Here is a 20,284-nt window from a genome sequence, read left to right on the forward strand (position 1 = left end):
TCACTAGTCTCACTTTTATTGTGATTATTTTTTCCTGTTAAACAAACACAAATAAAATGAATTAAAGCCTTCCAACGGGGCATGCAGCCTCCAGCTCCGGTCCGTCACAGTGTTACTGGAGGCCAAGGTAATGCCAGAGTAACATTCTGGTTAGATACGATAATAATAAGATTTTCTGGGCCGAGTATAATAACCTGAATTTTATCTTCATTTGGAAGCAGAAAATTAGAGGTCATCCAGGTCTTTATGTCTTTAAGACATGTGTGTTATCTAGCTAACATGAACTAACATGAGTGAGTTGTTAAATCTTTAAATGACATTTATAGAATTTGCCCACTTCCTCTCACCCACCAGTGAAAGCAGAGGGGAGGGAGAGAATCCTGAGCATGCACAGAAATGAAGAGCTGGCAGAAAATGGACCCTGGAACAAATGCTCATCCTCTGAAAACTATGAGGTCTGCAATTTTTTCACTGTTAGCAGCAGTAATTTCCACTGAACCAAATAATCCTAAAAATGTTTTTAAACCTTAAACCTATGAAGGCCAAAACGTGCTGGTCAAGCAACAAAGTTGTTCTTCATATTACTAAAATGTTGGAGCTTGTGCCTCTTCAGATGTTTGCTCTTCTTTGTGCTACTTGCAAATAGCCTGCAAATGCCAGAAACCTCAGTCCTGTTTCCACAACTTTATAACATCATCCTGGTAGAAAATTATTTTTCAGTATCAAATCAGGCCACCAGGGGGCGGAGCGGTCTCAGAAGTTCAGTCGTGAGTAATATCCAACCTCTCTTCTTCCTCACAGCTCGTCATATTGTGAGTCCCAACAGATCTAATTTCTAATTTCTCTGAGGGAGATGCTGTGACTGTAATCTGTGAGGAGGACCAATCTGATTGGACTGTGAGGAGAAACACGAGCAAACTGCAGAGGACTAAGTGTGGAGATGGGTGGGGACTGAAAACATCTGAGAACTTATGCAAACATGTTCTATGTTGACAACCTGACCAGACGTGAAGATTACGGCGCGACATTCGCGGCTAAAACAAGAAAGGGTAGTTGGTGACAGAAAAACGGGGTATTTTAAAACTACACCACCACCATTGCTGCCTCTGATTTGAAATGCATTCTGGGATACCTGGCTGCCTCAAGTCTACAGAAGCAATCGATTATCTAGGATCGACCTGTTTTGACTTACTTTGCACGGCAACCAATCAAATGTTAGAGAAGCTGCATGGGCAGCGTTAACCCCGCCCCCTGAGTTTGATGGGTGAGGCTGACAGATAAAATTAATTCATGATGAGAGCCAGGCGCCAGGACTGCCAAAATGAAATAAATAAATATATCATTAAATAATTAATTAAATGTGTAAATAATTAATTAAAATGTGAAATACATAAATAATTAATTACATGTGTCAATAATTAATTAATTAAATGTGTCAATAATTAATTAAAATGTGAAATACATAAATAATTAATTAAATGTGTCAATAATTAATTAATTAGATGTGTCATAACTATTTATTTAATTAATTAATTCCAATTTTAATTAATTATTGCCACATTTAATTAATTATTTAATGGTGTATTTAATTAATTCATTATGGCAGTCCTGGCGTTCCATATCGGGCAACCTGGAAGTTCATTCATTTCTCTTTTTACATTTTTCACTGACCCGAGGAAGCCACACAAGAGCTAGCAAGCCACCGCTATTTTCCCACTGATGTACAAATACCGCTCTGCTTTTATGCATGTTGTCACATAGGAATATATTTTGTTTATTAATAAATGGCACACAGTGGTCCCACTCATCCGTCGCTGCCTCGCTTTTTCGCTGATTTTTATTTTTTTATTTTTTTTGCACAGTACAGCATTGCATTCTGCAGCCTGATTGACAAATCTCTGTGTCGTGTCTCCTGCACTTGTCAAATTTATCATGTTTTGTTTTTATAACCATCACGTCCAATAGCAAAAACAGCACAAAAACACCCATAACTATGACCCTCATTCGGAAATAGACACCTGCACCGCAAGGGAAAACGACGCACGAAAGTGGCAGGCAGATGAAGACAAAACACGGCATAATACTTTTACGTTTTGAAATCTACAAAGGTTTGCACTGTGAGAATCAGCCTGTGAGAACTGTGACTAATGTTCATGTGTGTGGGCAAAAAAGTGTATAAAGTGCGTGGCGATGGGCTAGTTATTCTGACAACCCCTGCTGCAATAAATGAGGGACCACTGTATAGACTATCTCTATGATTATTGTATTCAACCTGTCAACATTTAATATTGTCTTGATAGAACCAGCTGATTCTGCAGCAGAGCATCCCCTGTTGCTTCTTGCTCCCCAGTCCCTGAGCTCCTGCTGCTGCACCCGCAGGTATGCAATTGTAGCATCAGATGTACAGCAGCACTGATAGCTTTTTACTCGGTGGGATTCCCTTGTGATCACCTTTACTAAATATCTCCAACTAATCTGATTATATCCTGTTTTTTTTTGGGGGGGGGGTTTCCAATGTTGAAATTAAAATCTAATAGCAGCCTTCTCATTTCTTCGTGTTTTGTGCTGTCTTACAGGCCCAGAGAGGAGGACAGCTCTGAGGCAGATGAGGGACTGGTCCCAGGACGGTCCATCGGCGGTGGAGCTGGCCATCCTGGTGTCCCTGAAGAGGCCACGCCAGTCTCCATTGGAGCATTTCCTCCTCAGCCTTGTTCCTGCTCTGGAGAGCAGCTGGGTCCTTTTTATTCCTGTCTCTCTGTAAATACTTATGTTTTATATATTTATGTTTAATGTTTTTCTGTTTGAGAATTTTAATATTATTTCAAATAAATTTTTATAATGACTAATGTCTCAGTTCTACTACACAGCAAATGTTGGCACACGACTTGACACATGTAGAATTTATTTCATATTATACTAATGACAAAATATACTAATACAGTGGGATGCAAAAGTTTGGGCAACCTTGTTAATAGCCATTATTTTCCTGTATTATAAATAATGTATTGTAAAGTATTATAAGTATTGTAAATTGTTGGTTGTTACAATAATAAATGTCAGTTAAATATATCATACAGGAGACACACACAGTGATATTTGAGAAGTGAAAAGAAGTTTACTGGATTTACAAAAAGTGTGCAATAATTGTTTAAACAAAATCAAGCAGGTGCATAAATTTGGGCACCACAAAAAAAGAAATGGAATAAATATTTCATGTATATCAATGTGTGTGTCTCCTATGTGATATATGGGGGGCCTTTGTCTGGACGTGCTTCCCATCCAGAGCTCCACAGCAGAGAGGGAAGTTCCAGCGCTCCTGGAATCCCTCTGTGATGGACCGCCAGTCTCCAGGTGAAGGCACAGCCATGAAGTCGTCCACTAGACAGTCCCAGATGGCCGTCGCTACCTGGGGGGTGATCTGGCTCACTGTGGACACACCAACTCTGAAACTGAACGCAATGGTCCTGAAGGAGTCCCCGGTGGCAAGGAAGCTGGACAAAATTGTTCAAAATTAGTATTATGTGTACTGCAGTTACAAAATACATTATTCAAATTCCAAAACACTTTTGTGATGTCAGATTTAAATTACAAAACATAAATCTTACATAAAACATTTTGTAATTATAAGGATAATTACATAATATATATTAGATATAATATAAAACAGTCAGTTGTGTTTTGTTTTAACTTTACCATATCATAATTTGATTGGTAGCAACTTTTACCGCTACAGTGAGCCAATCACTCATAATTCCTAAACATGTCAATCAGGTAGGAATGAAGTAAGACATTAATAGAAATAAAGAGTTGTATGTTGACATGTAGCCCTTTCCTTGCTTAAATCACTGTTAATATTTTTGAAAAATTAACCTGTGATAAGACATAGCTTATCAAGATAGAACCATATAACTAAAGATGAACCAAACTGTTCACAATTTTATCTAGCTCTCAGATTTAAGAAAGGCTGGTGACCCCTGTTATAGAGTCTGACAGCTGCAAGGATTATATACAAATATTCAACTATACCAGAATTAAACCAGGTGTAAATAAAAAAAAGGAGTATCACTACAAAGATTACAAACAGTGGTCCTCATACCACAGTTTGATAACAGCAAACACCGAGAGCATACACTGATATGACACCACAGCCATGCTATCATTGCAAACACTGATAACAGCATAAATTGAATTAAATCAGGACTTGATGAGAACTGTCGAGTATCACTAGAAATATTATAAACAGTCGTCTCCGTACCACAGTTTGCTATCAGTAAATACCGACGGCATTCACTGTTAGCATACCACAGCCATGTTAGCAGTGGCTTGATGGCAGTAGCGTGACTCCTTAATCACAGCCTTTGACCAGTTTCTGTTTCAGTGATTTAAACATTGTGATATCCAGATAAGTGATATACCTTCCACAGAATAGCAGCCGCATGACTACATGATCTCCCTAATCCAGCGATACAGGAACAGCTGACTGTCTCCACTACTCCACTTTCTCTTAGCATTACCCATGCTAAGTGTTTCGCTTGATTAATGCTCTGGCTCGGCTCTACAGCTGCTTTAAGAAAAATAAAGTCGCCTTGTTTGTTGAGCAGTACTTTATCAATTTTGTTGCTGTGCAGGTAACTATACGCCTCGGTGCTCTTGTAATTACGTAATTCCTTGCCATCAACGCCTTCGGAAAATACAAGGTAATTAATAATGTCGATGTAGATAACATCGGGCCATAGTTTCATGTCATCTACCCACTCCGTGAGAAGTGACGGGTGAGGCACTGCAACTGAACTGTCCTCGCTGCTTTTTAAAACATCTCTACTGTGTATCCACCTTCGATGTGTTGCCATTTACTCCAGGTAAAAGAAACTGCAGTGAGAGAAATCTTTATCAACAGTGAAGGTGTAACCCCGCAACTGTCAACAACAGCGCAAGCGGAAGTAAAAAAACAGCTTCCGCTATGAATCGGGGTAATGGCGCGAACTCAGAAATACTGTGGATAGGGCTTTGGAGCGTGATGTCACGGGAGGTGGGCCACGCCCCCTTCCGTCATGACAGTAGGCCAGACACAGGATACAGCTTCAGCTATGGTTCGTACGTGTTGTGTTGTCAGTTGCAACGTTAGATCACACGATCGTGAAGGCAAGAAGCTGGATAATGGGCTCTCTTTTCATCGTTTTCTACAGTGGCCCCTAGAGACAAAGCACGTACAAACTCCAAAACACAGTGGTGTCGAGCCAAACGGACTTTAACGTGTGTTTGAACGAGCTGACGGTTCACTCGTTAAGCTGAAAGAAAGATGCTTTAATCACAGGAGTCACACATGTGTCCACTGTACCATCTGGGAACTCTTCTTGTTTAGCAGTCGTAATAACACAAACACTAAATCCTCCTTCTCTTGTGCTGTTTTGTAGCAGTGTATACACCTGAGACTGTCACCTGTCTGTCTGTCCTGCACTCTCTCTCTGTTTCTTTCTCTCTGATTGTGGAATAAAAGTATGAACATGTATTTATAAGTTACACTTGTGTTTGAATCCTGCAGCTTATCACACATTTGATTTCCATGTGTGACAACTGCAAGTGTCCAGAGTGAGGACAGACTGAGGGACCCACTGCTGCACATGATCTGTGAGGCTTTGCACCCCTGATGATCCACCAGGACAAACTCAGCAGTGTGTGAGGAAGAGGAGGAGGAAGAGGCAGCAGCAGCTGACAGATGGAGAGAATAGACAGACTGTTCCCTGTTTGTGAAGGACTGCTAGAAAAGTTTAACATAACTAATTGTCTGTCCTGAATCAGTCTTATTAGGTAATGTTCAAATAATGTTATCATTCCAGTGTTTTCAGTGTGGGAGAAAGTACTCAGAGCCTTCAAGTTACACACTATGAAAGGCAGCAACAAGTTTAATATTCAGAAACCTAAAGTATGTATCAGCAGCAGAATGGAGCTAAAAATAAATGTTTGTTTCAGTTCTATGAAGCATTGAGTATTTTGGATTAGTAGTACTGCTGTGTTTGTTGCATCATGTTGCTGTAATTGTTTATATTTTTTTATATATTCTGAGGTAAGTTGATCTATAGTGTTGCATCATGTTCTATAAGGATGTTATGTGTTTGTTTACTTTCTGCCCCGTTTCACCCATTTAGCAGAAGTCAGCCTGTTTAAGGCTCTGATATCTATTCTGTATGACTTAAAGCAGTTATGACATGGTCTGATTTTCTCACCCAATAAAGGAATATTTCATATATCAGTCTACTCTTCATTTTATAAGAGCTCATACATTTTCTTTTTATAAATATATGTAAGCAATGAGCCAAATTTAGTGATGCCAACATACTAACAACATTTGTCTCTTATATATGATACACCTATGTATGTATATATATATATATATATATATATATATATATATATATATATGCAATGTCAAAGATACTTGTCTTTGAGTGAAGATTTAAGGTGATAAGACATATAAATAACTGCAATTTGAATCTGTAAGCTCAGTATTTAACACAGAGTTCATGTTAACTGCCGTAATAGCTAATAATGATCAATATAATAACTATAATATTGGCCATATTATATTTACATTAGTGATATGACTAGTCTCATGAACAACATTAGCAAATTGTTATTTACTAACTAATCTTAAATGACTGTTCAGTACAGAAATGAAGCCCAAAAATCATGTTTTACTGTCCTGTGGTCTCAGCCTCAGATACTTATCAAATCACACAAAGCTCTTCTGGAAACAAACAAACAAATGAACAAAATATGTTCTCCTTCATTTCTGTCAAACAAAGTTGTATGACACGTTTCCAGCGGTTAGTATCATGGTTGCTAGGCAACCTGGGAAGCGCGACGGTCATTGGTACTTGGCTTGTGTAGTTACTAGGTAACAAAAGCTCAACACTGCCCCTAGCGTCCTGGAGCACTTCCGTTGTGTTTTGGGGTTTGCATGTGCTTTGGAGTTTGCAAGTGTTTTGGAGTTTGCAAGTGCTTTGGAGTTTGCAAGTGTTTTGGGGTTTGCATGTGCTTTGGAGTTTGCAAGTGTTTTGCATTTTGCAAGTGCTTTGGAGTTTGCAAGTGCTTTGGAGTTTGCAAGTGTTTTGGAGTTTGCAAGTGTTTTGGAGTTTGCAAGTGTTTTGCATTTTGCAAGTGCTTTGGAGTTTGCAAGTGCTTTGGAGTTTGCAAGTGTTTTGGATTTTGCAAGTGTTTTGGAGTTTGCATGTGTTTTGGAGTTTGTACGTGCTTTGTCTCTAGGGGCCACCGTAGTTTTCCATCCTGGAGGCAACGTGAGGGATCCCATGTATCTGATATTACTAAACAAAGACGTCAGGCTTGCATTGCAGCGGTGAGACGAGCGGATCGAGTTCTGTGCAAACCCAGCTTTTTGTTGGTTTGCTCTCGGCATTTTCTTTTGGGTGAGTTCTAAATTAATTATATCACTATTAAAAGGCTTTTAGTGTTTTTTCAATGTGCTGAGGTCATAGATGATGAGATAAAACATGCTAATGTGTGATGCTGCAGAACGTCATGTCATCATGTCAACTGAGTAGCTTATGATTTAGCATTATTGCAGGCAAACCAGCATATGAAATGGATGTAACAAATCCAGACTGGGCACCGACACTGCACATGGGCCTCTAAAAACATACTAAATTGCTCTCATTGTACACTAATCTGCACATAACTTCCAGATGAATCACACACCTGTCATTGGAATATTGGTGTACATTTACCTTATGTGTATGCACTAATTTTATCTTACAGGCTTTTGTTATGCAGCTGCAGAGTCTGAAGGTGTGCCCCGTGCAGAAGTAATCGATGAAGATGTGACAGAAGAACAACAACAAAATCACAGTGTCATAGCTGTGGGCAGCAGTTGTGTTGGACAAGTGGAGGTTGAGGTACCAGCTGCAAATGTGGACAGTGGCGATCGGACAGACAGCATCACGGAAGCTAAAGGGCAGACGAAGCATTGTGTGTGTGCAATGAACAGGGCAGAGCAGAAATAAACACAACACTGCTTGATAAGATTGTTAAGGTTTGCTGTGTTTTGGTTAATATGTGCCCCAGTGTGGTTGTCAAACCAGCGCCAAATGAAACTTGCTCTTGTTGAGTATTCATAAAGCTGTTGTGTTGCATGTGTAGTTCATTGTAAATAATTGTACTTTGTGTGAAGTAGCTTCAATAAAACAGAAAAGAAAAGTATCTTTGTTTGTTTTTTATTCTTGATCTGTTCACATGTACTTAGCAAGTACATAAAAATGAAATGCAAACTATTTACATGGCAACACACAGCTGGCATCAATCTTGAACCACAGCATGAAACATTACAGGCTATTTAGAGCAGCACATTGTTTGGAGAAGTATTTCCCAACAGGCTCAGGAAGACACACTTTAAGAAAGAAGTCTTGTGCTTGCTTTAAACGTGGTTCACAGAAATCCACATCAGGGAAGATGCGTATCACAGCAAGGTCTCTCTGTGTCCACACAATGAGGTCACAGTGGTTGGCGCCGATAACAAAGATTTGTGTTTGTACCTGACAGTAGTGTATCCAGTAATGGTGACAAATCCTCCAGCGTTGCAATAGGAATCTGCCTTTTTTGCGATTGCGAGGGTGTGTTTATGTTTTCATCAAGACCACGTTTTTGGGCAGCTGCTGAGGAGAAGTCAATGTTATGTGCAACCTCGGGCTGAATCCTGGTCATATTTCCGGGCAATACCCAATATGCTGGCTCGTCTGTTACAGTTCTGGTGCCTCTGATACGCACTGTAGCCTCGACTTTAAACAAAAGAGCAGCGACATGGGTGCAGGTCTCTGCAACTCCAACCATGCATGTGCAGTGAGCAGCCTCAACCCCCATTGGTGCTCACAATGACCCATGGCCGTAATGCAGTTTCATTCAGTCGTTGTGAGTGCAGTACCTGAAACACACAAAAAACGCTTGTTTTGCTTTCTGGCCTACTGACATGGCACCGCGATCCCACAATGCATTGCGGGGTGACGTCATCTCCAAAGCCCTATAGTACATCTATATAAAATGATCTCGCGGGCCGGATATAAATGTACGCCGGGCCGGATGTGGCTGAGAGATCTTTTACTTTGTGGTGATCTTAGATGAGTAGTTTTATGGACAAAACCCACCAGGTCATTCAATGTTCCCTTAGTGCTAATGTATCAGAGATGGTGTACTATAACTGAAGTAATGTTGTTAAGTCCTTAAAGTCATATTCTTTTATTGTCATGATTGTATTTGAAGCTTTTTTTATTTTTGTATGATACCTGATTTATATGGAATATGGCTGAAATAAACTAAAGCCTGAAATACTTAGTCAGTCATTTGTTTAATAGTAATTTAACATTATATAATTCATATGTAAAACTATGAAGTGTAATTTTAAACGGTTTAAAAGCATGTAGAATAGCACATGTACGCAATTATATTTCTCCCTTTTTAACAAGATGCAAAAACAAAAAGGAAAAAATAAGAATGGGGCAGGGGACGATGGCTAAATCATCTGTCCCCACCAATGCCACAACCAAATCTACACCCTGGGCACTACAAAAAAAAGTCTGTTCCAATTCTCAGCACTGCTCCTCTCTTTCCCTGAGTCCTTAGCAAATCTCCTTCTCACGATGACGTTTTCCACGAGGCCAAGGAAAGAGATGGGCGCTAATTTTGAAATAACTCCCCACTTGGATACCTTGTGCAGCTGAGTCACATGACCGCACAGCCACCAATCACAGCAGAGCCGGTAAAAGGGGGCGGAGCAAAGTGTGTGTGCAGGAGAGGAGTCGAGCAAAGAGAGCTGCTTTTTCATGAAACGGGAGTAAAGTAGTGAACTCACAGGAACATATACCGCCAACAACGTTTGGATCGATATCTGCATCGATCCGCACACCCTTGTCTCCTGGATTGTAGCTGAGATCAGCGTGAACCACGTGGGTCTCTGCTCCCTGATCTGTTTCCTGTGCTTGGAAAGACTTCCAGCTTCATCGCGGAGTTTCTCTCGGCTTGTGGGCTCATCTAAAGGTAAGCACCGAGCTAACTTTAATGTGGGTTCAGTTTATGTTGAGTTTATCTCTGTTGAGAATAACAGATTGCTTGGTATACACTGGAGTTAGACAGAATGTAGAGTTCGTGATTGCTTGCAATATTATATTATGGCGGTTGCTAGAGGGTAAGAATACATACAGAAAAATAGTCTTTGAATATGAACAAAAGGGTGCAGGGCAGGAGAACAGCCAACCCCCACTCCCAGGACAGGAAGCCACAGGTACAAGCCTGGGGGAGGGCAACCCCAGGGTGAATAATAGAGAGAGAGAAGTGGAAGCCTACTGAGCAGGGGTGCAAAGGGCTACCCCCGCCGCCCGTCCCCCCTTATGCTATAAAGGTGTGTGTGAGGAATGCTCCTCAGATCAGCCTTTAGAATAGGACTTCATAGGATGATCTCCAGATGCGTCTGTATTTTATTTAGTCCCAGCCAGGGGCGATTCTAGGATCAGATCTTTGGGGGTGCTGAGCACCCAGAGAGCTGCCCAACCAGGCAAGGTAAACCTGTCTCTGTCAGTCCCTGCATCCTTAAATGTTGTTGCTGCAAAAGAAGAATGGATTGGAATAAAAAAAATACATATCCTGACCTTAATTACTGGGGGAGAATAATGAATGATGCTCATAGTGAGTAAAAAGTAAACTGAGTGCATTTTCTGGACAGAGATTCACTTTTAATGTGTATAATGTATCATACAGAAACATTAAAAAACACTCCCAAAACAGAATAAATTATTACAAAATATTAATAAAAACTTTAAAAATGGGGGCAACTTTGCCTGTGGTAAAATGTATACAATGTATGAAAAAATCTTTACTGCTGATACTAATTTTACTAATTTAATAATAATAATTTTGTGTTGTAAGATTTATCAGTCTCATGCTTTCATAGTGGTACTTAGGAGAGCTTGACATTTTTATCAGGTGGTACACACTGTAAAAAGTTTGAGAAACACTGATAAGTGTGTGTGTGCTTTTGGAAAACATTTAAAGCTGCAGTACAGAATCTTTGAAACAAGCTTACAACATTTTTAAAATATAAACAGAGCGCTGTGCTTCTCTTTACAGCTCCTCACTCCACCAGGGAGCCGTTTGCCACTTTTTCATAGTGTGCAAATGTGATGTACGTACTGCAGCAGCATACAGACAACTAGATGGTCCAAAAGTTGGCCTACCTATTATTGGTTTTAATAGAGTTGTGGCTGAACCACATAAAATATATCATTAATTTTAATCTCCCCAATCAATGATAATGTTATGTTGGAATGTTGTTAAAGGGGGTCAAACATATTTCAACCCAGTTTGTTTTGCAGATTCTGTATAGCAGCTGTAATATAGGGAGAACACAACTTCCAGATTGTGTGAGTAAAATCAGGTTTTGTCTCTTTGTCAGTTTAACAGTTTCTGTTTTGCCTCTCAGTTGTCTGTTTTCTTACCTGGTTCTTCCTGACCTTGTACTTTCTCCTCACGTTCCTCTTTCCTCTCTCTCTCTTTGCACTGACAATCATACACAAATAGATTGTATTCAATTAGATGAAAATTTACATTAATAGAAAAAAAATCTATTAAGATCACTAACAAAAAGTCCTCTCTCAGTATACATTGCAAACAGGACAGTGGTAACAACAGTAGGCTACGGACAATCGTAAGTTTTAGATTTTAAATAGGCTATATAAATTTCAATGGGAGCAACAGGACAATTAGATGTGGCTGATGTTACTACAGAGTAGGACGGATTGTAGAGTTGCAAACATCGTCGGAAAAGACGTTTTCAACACTGCAGGTTACCTGGGTGTGATGTTTTTCTGCTAAAAATAAACATGGTCTGAGTCCTACCTAACTATATAAAGAGTAACTGAAGGTTAAATGCAGCTAACATGTCCTGTTTTAAGCCAGACACTCAACGTCCGCTCCGCTGCGTCTCAGCCGCCATTGCTCTGGCTGAAGCACCCCCAAAGATGGGCCAACATCGTCCCTGCTCCCAGCAAAATGTGAATGTTGAGGAAAAGCACAGAGTTTTTTAAATGGACTAACAATGAGGTGGACTTGTTGCTGTGAGTAACACAAAAGTAAAAAGTTGCAAAAGTGATTGAGAGTTAAATAATTTCAAGAAATCTGGAGCATGTACAGACTGATATTAATCTTTAATAGGACTGTCAAAATTGAGAGCCAACAAAACAACGAACTCATAAGGTTAACATGCGTCATCGTTTTAGAAAGTTTTTGCTGTCCACACTGCAACGCAGATCCACCGTTTTCAGATGTATTTGTTTTCAAGAGCGTTTTCAAGCCACTGCGCTTTCCATCAGCGAAAACGCCGTCTCAGTGTGGACCGGATGCCAAAATGGAGAGAAAGCGATGCATTTTCAAACAAAAACGCATTAGTGTGGACATAGCCTCAGGCTACACTCACACTATTCAGCTGGTGTTTCCACTTCAATGTAGTCCACGTCTATTCCATTAAAATATGCTCTACAAGTGTCAGTCCCATACTAAACACACTAATCTGGCTAAGTGTGTTTTGCTCTCCCACAAAACCATCTTCACCTGTGTCTCTTTCTTCTCTCTCTACTAAAACTAGAACCTCTGTTGTAATTTAACACTCAGTGTCTTCCGTGTTGGGTGATTCTCTGCGTTCTTCCTCCTCTTCTTGCTTCAATCTCAGGGGTAGACTGCCCTGAGATATGTTTTTCCATTGACAGTTGAGATTTGAGACGGACAGATCCGATATTACTTATTGGTCTGATACTCACCTAAATTACTCGATCGGTTATCGAAAAGAAATACAAAATTTAGTCCGATCCTTTAAATATCACAAAAGCACTTCACAAAAACTTGAGACATAGCGTAACCCAGCTCATAACCATAGCACGTCGGAGAAGCATGCGTCATGTGATAGAGCGGCTGTGGCGTAAGAGAGCTGTCGGTGGTCTGGTGGAGCATGTGGAGCCTCGCTACAAAACCAGCATTTCATCTCCGAGAAAGCTGTCCCAGAGAAATCAAGAAAGCATTCCCACGCTAAGCTTAACAACCGATATATGGAGTGATTGCCTTTTCTTCTCTCCCCCTCCCTCTCCTGTTGCTACTTCAATCATGAAACTGATCAATCATCAGCTGATTGGCTTTTCTGTCGTAGTCTTGGATCCTGGACCTGACCTCACTCATGCAAAACCAGTGTGCTGTGCTGTGAAGTTTCTCAACAATGACGTGCATTTTTGAAGATATGTTCGGCAAATAAACAAAAACGTCATATTGCCAGAAATGTCATCACTAAAAACACTATGTTGAAAATCAAGCCTTTTATCATCACAGTCTTGGTCTGCCAATAAACAATGGCCTAGTTTTTATTTTTATCTTTTGTAAAGACGGCATCTGTGAGGATCTCCTGTTGATACTTCAATCATGAAACTGATCAATGATCAGCTGATCGGCTGACTTTCATCCTAGATGACTTTTATATCTCGTTGGGACTGGATTTTATATTCCTGATGGAAACTTGGCTTGGACGCGGTGAGTTTTCTTCTTTCTCGGAACTCCTTCCCTCGATTGCTCATTTTTCTGCTCTCCCCAGACCAATGGTAGAGGTGGAGGGCTAGCTTCAGTATTTAAAAGCGATTTTCACTGTTGGCAACTGCCACCTGTTTCATATGCCAGCTTTGAGGGGCAGCTTTTGGAAATGAACTGCGCTCCATCAGCTGTCTGCGCGGTGGTTTATCGTCCACCGAAATGTGTTAAGGATTTTAATCTCAATTTTGCTGACTTACTGGGGAATCTTATGTTAGTATAGGACCGTGTTTTAATTGCTGGTGATTTTAACATCCATGTATGCTGTGAGACAGGACCACTAGTAAAGGATTTCCTTGTCCTTATTGCCACTTTTAATGTGCAGGGCTCGCAAAATCGCTAGCCCAACGTCCCGGGGCTAGCGATTTTTCCAGTCGGGCTACCAAAATCTATCTCTGCCCTGCCCGTCGGGCTATCATACGAAGGAAAAATATATGTCCAAGCTTTTGCATTCTTTTGGAAATGCAGCTGGGTAATTATGTCATTGGCATCAGTGAGCCACTGTCAATATGTGGCATATTGAAATCGCGTTTGAATTTGCGCCTGTTTTTTGCTTTCACTTTGCAATCGCGCGAACTGTGAACTGAGAGCGACAGCACTGATTGGTGACGATAATTTGCGCACCAATTCCTCTGACATCGTCTTATCAATCGTTAGCTTACTATGCAAACATGACAAGTGAAATCTCCCGCAGCAAGCTTAAACATGTGAGAGGTTGATCGCGCAGAGAATCGCTGAGCGTTATGTGAGTGCGTGTGTAAAAGCAGCAGGATATATATTTTAGTTCTGCTGAGCCAAATAAGACAGGTCAGGGTGAAGAAGTGACAGCCAAAGAAAAGCTTACCACAAAACGGAAAAGTTATGACAAAGGCAAAAAGAAAGTGCAGCTTTATGGTTTCATGGACAAAAGAATTTCTGTGGCTGCAATATGACGAGCTAAATAACCAGGGGTGCACATAAGTGGTCTGCAGGTGCGCATTCGCTGTCAAAATAAAAAACGCGCACAAGATAAGAAGTTGTAACGCGTGTTTGCGTACATAAGATTTTCTGGAGGAGGACAGACATTTGTTTAGAACTCTTAAAGATGTCGAAGAAGCAAACCCCTTTTAAGCAATTACTTTGGTGTTCCTCCACCTCCAAAGAAATCTCAGAAGGAGTCCGAACCACAAAGAAGCGCGTATTCTCGGAAAAGTGGTTGCAGGAGGTGAGCTGGCTTCAAATAAATGATTAACACACAGAGAGGTGGTGGAGAATGTGCCGTGAAAATCCACTCTAGCGGACAAAAACAGTGCCTTTTATATGGATGCAAACGTGCGTTGCAACTTCTTATCTGGTGCGCGTCTTTTATTTTGACAGCGAATGCGCACATGCGGACCACTTATGTGCACCCGTGTAAATAACATAATGTTCTGCCGGGTGCGTTGTTGGTTTTCCCTCGATTTCTGAGTCGACAAGCGCCTTTGTTACTGGGACCAGTAATTTTAAGAAAGGCCCCCATTAGAACCCATGAGAAATGCAAGAAATGCATTACTGCTCAGTCTGCAATATCTTTCCCAGAACAAACACCAATTGCAAACATACTAAAAATAAACCTGAAAAATCTGTTTAGAACAGCGTACTATGTTGCAAAGAGTGAACTACCACTGGCACAATTTAGCAGTCTTTGCAAACTTCAAAAAGCAAATGGCCTAGATCTTTGTTCCACTTGCCTTTTACCCGTGACTTCAGTGGAAATTTCAAATTCAGGATCTGACACAGACTGATTCATGTTCTACACAGTTCTTACAAGTTTAAAGAAATGTCTGTTCAATTAGAACCAAGTATTTGAGTTGGTGATTGTAATTTTTATACGTTGTAATTTGTGTTTCAACATTTTTTTTGATGAATGTTTTGTTTCCATTACAATATTATACTTTAATGTATAATATTGTAACGGAAACAAAGCAGGAAACAAAACATCAATCAAAAAATTGCTCTCTTTTTTATTCGGGCTACTTAAATCTATTTTGGGCTACCAAAAACTGAAGAGTCCCTGCCCGAATGGCTACTAGGGATTTAGAAATTTTGCAAGCCCTGATGTAGAGTTGGAAAGCGAGCGACCTGTGCATCAGATGCGCATGATAAATTCAGTAACTGCCGCTCGCTTTTCCTCCACTTTTACTAACTCGGTCCTCTGTGATACCAATCCCAGTGTGAAACTATAAGCTGATGACCTAGCTAACCTTTTTAACTCAATATGCTCCACTATCCTTGACTCTGTTGCTCCACTAAGGACTAAACCCACCAAATCTTCACATCAACCTTGGCTGAATGAAACCACCCGCGCTCTCAGACGTGAATGTCGACGTGCAGAGAGAAAATGAAAAGAAAACAAGCTCCAGGTGTCTTTGGGCATCCTGCATGACTGTTTAACAAAATATCAGAAAACTGTTAAAGCTACAAAATCTGCTTTCCTATCCGGTGTAATTTCTACCAACTTTCATAAGCCCTGAGTTCTTTTTAATATTTTTAATTCTGTGATTAACCCCTGTGCCACTGTTCCTATGGAGGCTGCCTTTGCACTTTGTGAAAACTTTTAAACACTTAATTAAAAAAATCTCAACCTTACGAACACTGTATTCCCAGGCAGACTGAGATCCACCTTGTAAATGCTTGGCTGTTTTTCAGCAGTTTGAGCCTTTGACATTTTCTGCACTGAAGGAAGTAATTGATCACTTAAGACTGTCTAATTCCCCACAAGATATTCTTCCTTCTCGCCTCCTTAAAGAAACTGTTCATGCCATTGGGCCTAGTATTATATTTTTATTAAATACTTCATTGTCAACAGGTTGTGTACCAGCTGTTTTCAAACATGCTGTTGTGCAACCCATTACTAAGAAGAAAATTCGTGATCCAAATGTACTTTCAAACTTCAGGCTAATTTCTAAACTCTCTTAAGGTTGTTTTCAAGCAACTTCAGACCTTTTTAGACACTCATGGCATTTGTGAAGTGTTCCAGTATGGTTTTAAATCTCTTCGCAGTACTGAGACTGCGCTTTTACAAGTTTTTAATGATCTTCTTTTAACTGTCGGCTCAAGTTGTTCTGTTGTTTTAGTCCTTTTAGATTTGGCTGCTGCCTTTGACACAGTTGATCACAGCTTTTTTTATCGAGACTTGAACATGTTGTTGGTCTAAAAGGCACGGTTTTACCATGGTTTTATCATGGTTTAAAACCGTGCCGTATCAGAGAGGTCTTTTTCTGTTGTCTTTTTCTCTTCCTCCACCCCTGTGTGTTGTGGTGTGCCACAGGGGTCTGTTTTGATCCAACTCTGTTCTCCTTGTATATGCTTCCTTTTGGATCTATTTTTAGGAAATGCAACATTCCCTTTCATTGTTATGCTAACTTTGCACTGTCCACTTTCTGCTGTAACAAAACAAATTTCCCGTTTTTGGGAGCGTTTTTCCATGCGATTGCATTTGTCAAAAAAAACATCGGGAACTTTTATCGAGTAGAAAAAAGTTGGCGTCATCCTCCAGCCTCAACGTGATATGCTTTGTTATGCTAACATAGCTGTATCGCTAGCGATCACAAGCGCAGCGTTATATACCAGCTAGCCCAACTTCAGTAAGCCTACAAAGTTCCCTGTTGTGTATTTTTTAGTCTTCATTTATGTTGGAAGTGATAGCAGAGTTGTACGTTTTATTTTTTTGCATTTAACCTTCAGTTACTCTTTATATAGTTGGGTAGGAGTCATAACATGTTTCTTTTTAGCTGAAAAACATTACACCAGGTAACCTGCAGTGTTGAAAACATGTTTTCTGACGATGTTTGCTACCCTACAATCCCTCCTACTCTGTAGTAAAATCAGCGACATCTGACCGTCCTGTTGTTCCCATTGAAATGTATACAGCATATTTAAAATATAAAACTTAAAATTGTCCGTAGCCTACTGTTGTTACCACTGTCCTGTTTGAAATGGATACTAACCAGCTAGCTGACTGAATGCCCATTAACCTTAAAACTCCGGTTGTGTGTGTGTGTGTTTGTGTACAGAGAGGCAGCCAGGTTCATAAGGGATATAAGGAAGTTTTTTCAAAAATAGGAGCCACATTCAGGTAAAAGTGTAAAATCAAATGGTCCCTCAATCAAAAATAATGTTGGATCAGTGTTTCAATATTTATATATTTTATTAGATGTTCATGTGGTTTGGTTATTTGTCTTTTGGTTGAACTACTTTCAACCAAAAGACAAATAACCAAACCACAAAGAGAGGACTTTTTGTTAGTGATCTTAATAGTATTTTTTCATATTAATGTGATTTTTCATCTAATTGAATACAATCTATTTGTGTATGATTGTCAGTCCAAAGAGGGAGAGAGGAAAGAGGGAACGTGAGGAGAAAGTACAAGGTCAGGAAGAACCAGGTAAGAAAACAGACGGGGAACAGTGACAGGCAAAACAGAAACTATGAAACTGACGAAGAGAAAAAACCTGATTTTACTCATACAGTCTGGAAGTTGTGTCCTCCCTATATTAAAGCTGTTATACAGAATCTGCAAAACAAACTGGGTTGAAACATTTTTGACCCTCTTTAATGACATTCCAACATAACATTATCATTGATTGGGGAGATTTAAATTAATCATATATTTTTATGTGGTTCAGCCACAACTCTACTAAAACCTCAGCCAGTAATAGGTAGGCCAACTTTTGGACTGTCCAGTTGTCTGTATGACTGCTGCAGTACAGTATCAGAAAGTGCCAAACGGAGCCCTGGTGGAGTGAGGAGCTGTAAAGAGAAGCAGATGCTCTGTTTATATTCTAAAAGTGTTTTAACCTGGCTTGTTTCAAAGATTCTCTACAGCAGCTTTAAATGTTTTCCAAAAGCACACATACACTTATCAGTGTACCACCTGATAAAAGTGTCAAGCTCTCCTAAGTACCACTATGAAAGCATGAAACTCATAAATCTTACAACACAAAATTAGTATTATTAAATTAGTTAAATTACTATCTGCAGTAAAGATTTTTATTTGTAATAATTTATTCTGTTTTGGGAGTGTTTTTTATGTATCTGTATTATATTATACATACACATTAAAAGTGAATCTCTGTCCAAAAAATGCACTCAGTTTACTTCTTACTCACTATGAGCATCATTCATTATTGTCCCCCAGTAATTAAGGTTAGGATATGTATTTTTTTTTTATTCCAATCCATTCTTCTTTTGCAGCATTTAAATAAGCTTTATCAGATTTGATGGTTTTGTTACAGACTTTTCAAAAAACTGTTTTGCCTTTCTTTCTCAAATGTGGGGATTAAATTTGTGTTAAAATGTACAAAACGGTGATGTCATGTTTTGAGACGAGGACCCAGGCACAGAGAGACTTGTTGAATTTAAGAATCATATGATTTAAGAAAGAAATTTGCAGACTTGCACAGAGATGGTAAAATTATGATGACTGATAACAGAGATGCAGACAACAGACGATGAGGACAGGGAGGAACAGGGGTTTAAATGCACCCAGGAGAGAGTCAGAGAGAACTTGGGACAACTGGAGACATTTAAGGATGCAGGGACTGACAGAGACGGGGAAGAAGTCTCATTGTGACGTGTAAAGCAGGATTGGGCAATCTCAGTCCACGGGGGCCGGTGTCCCTGCAGGTTTTAGATGTGTCCTGAACCAACACAGCTGATTTAAATGGCTAAATTAGCTCCTCAACATGTCCTGAAGTTCTCCAGAGGCCTGGTAACGAACTAATCATGTGATTCAGGTGTGTTGACGCAAGGTGAGATCTAAAACCTGCAGGGACACTGGCCCTCGTGGACTGATATTGCCCTGGACACCCCTGGTGTAAAGTTTATCTTGCCTGGCTGGGCAGCTCTCTGGGTGCTCAGCACCCCCAAAGCTCTAATCCTAGAATCGCCCCTGCTTCCTGCTCATTTCCTGCTAACTTCTAACTCATTAAATTTAATAAATTCTTCTTTCATGGATGCCTGGATGTTGAACTTAATTGTTACACCTGGTAAAGCAGCAGCACTAATCATCTTATTAAAGATGAAAGAACTTAGTTTTTAACTCTCAGTGTTCGTTTGACTTTGGGACGTTAAGGGGACGTAGTTTTGGACCCAGATTACTATGAGTCGTGAGGCTCCTGACTACGATAGCTGTAATGCTCCGACAATCCATCAAGCGTTGCGGCTTTGTAGCTTAGCAAAGTCTACTAAAACAGTTTTTGACAGATTTTTGAGCGCCATTGATAGGTTTGTCTAGCACAGACCTATTGCTGGAACGACAAACAAAAGGCATTTCTACTTAAACAAATATAGGTGTGTTTGGTATACCATATATCAGAAAGAGAAGACTCGACCTCTCTCATGACCCTAGGAGGTGTGTGATCTATGCCAGAACATTCAGATAGAGGAGTAAACGTACTCCTCTTTTCACGGTGCACAGAGTTACTGCAGACCTCCTAGGATGAGACATTCTTCCAATCTACAAACGATTGTATACTTTTAAGCATATATGAGTATATGTTTCTAAGCATAAATGGCAATATAAACCTAACAACCGTGTACTACATAAAATCAGTTCAAGGTCAGTAAACACAGCCAGAATTCATACATAAGGTGCACCGAATTATAAGGCGCACTGATGGTTTTTGAGAAAATTGGATTT

General features: G+C 39.9%; 1 protein-coding gene across 1 annotated transcript in view; it reads left to right on the top strand.

Moving 5' to 3' along the window:
• The first annotated feature begins 3,332 nt into the window (after positions 1–3,332).
• The window catches only part of LOC134623916 (zinc finger protein 665-like), a 52,619-nt gene continuing 35,667 nt past the window's right edge, over positions 3,333–20,284 (top strand). Inside the window, exon 1 of the mRNA XM_065470234.1 lies at positions 3,333–3,482. Within this exon, the coding sequence (XP_065326306.1) occupies positions 3,333–3,482 (150 nt within the window). The remainder of the gene's footprint in view (positions 3,483–20,284) is intronic.

Source organism: Pelmatolapia mariae, linkage group LG3_W (assembly GCF_036321145.2).
Source record: "Pelmatolapia mariae isolate MD_Pm_ZW linkage group LG3_W, Pm_UMD_F_2, whole genome shotgun sequence".
Classification (NCBI taxonomy): Eukaryota; Metazoa; Chordata; class Actinopteri; order Cichliformes; family Cichlidae; genus Pelmatolapia; species Pelmatolapia mariae.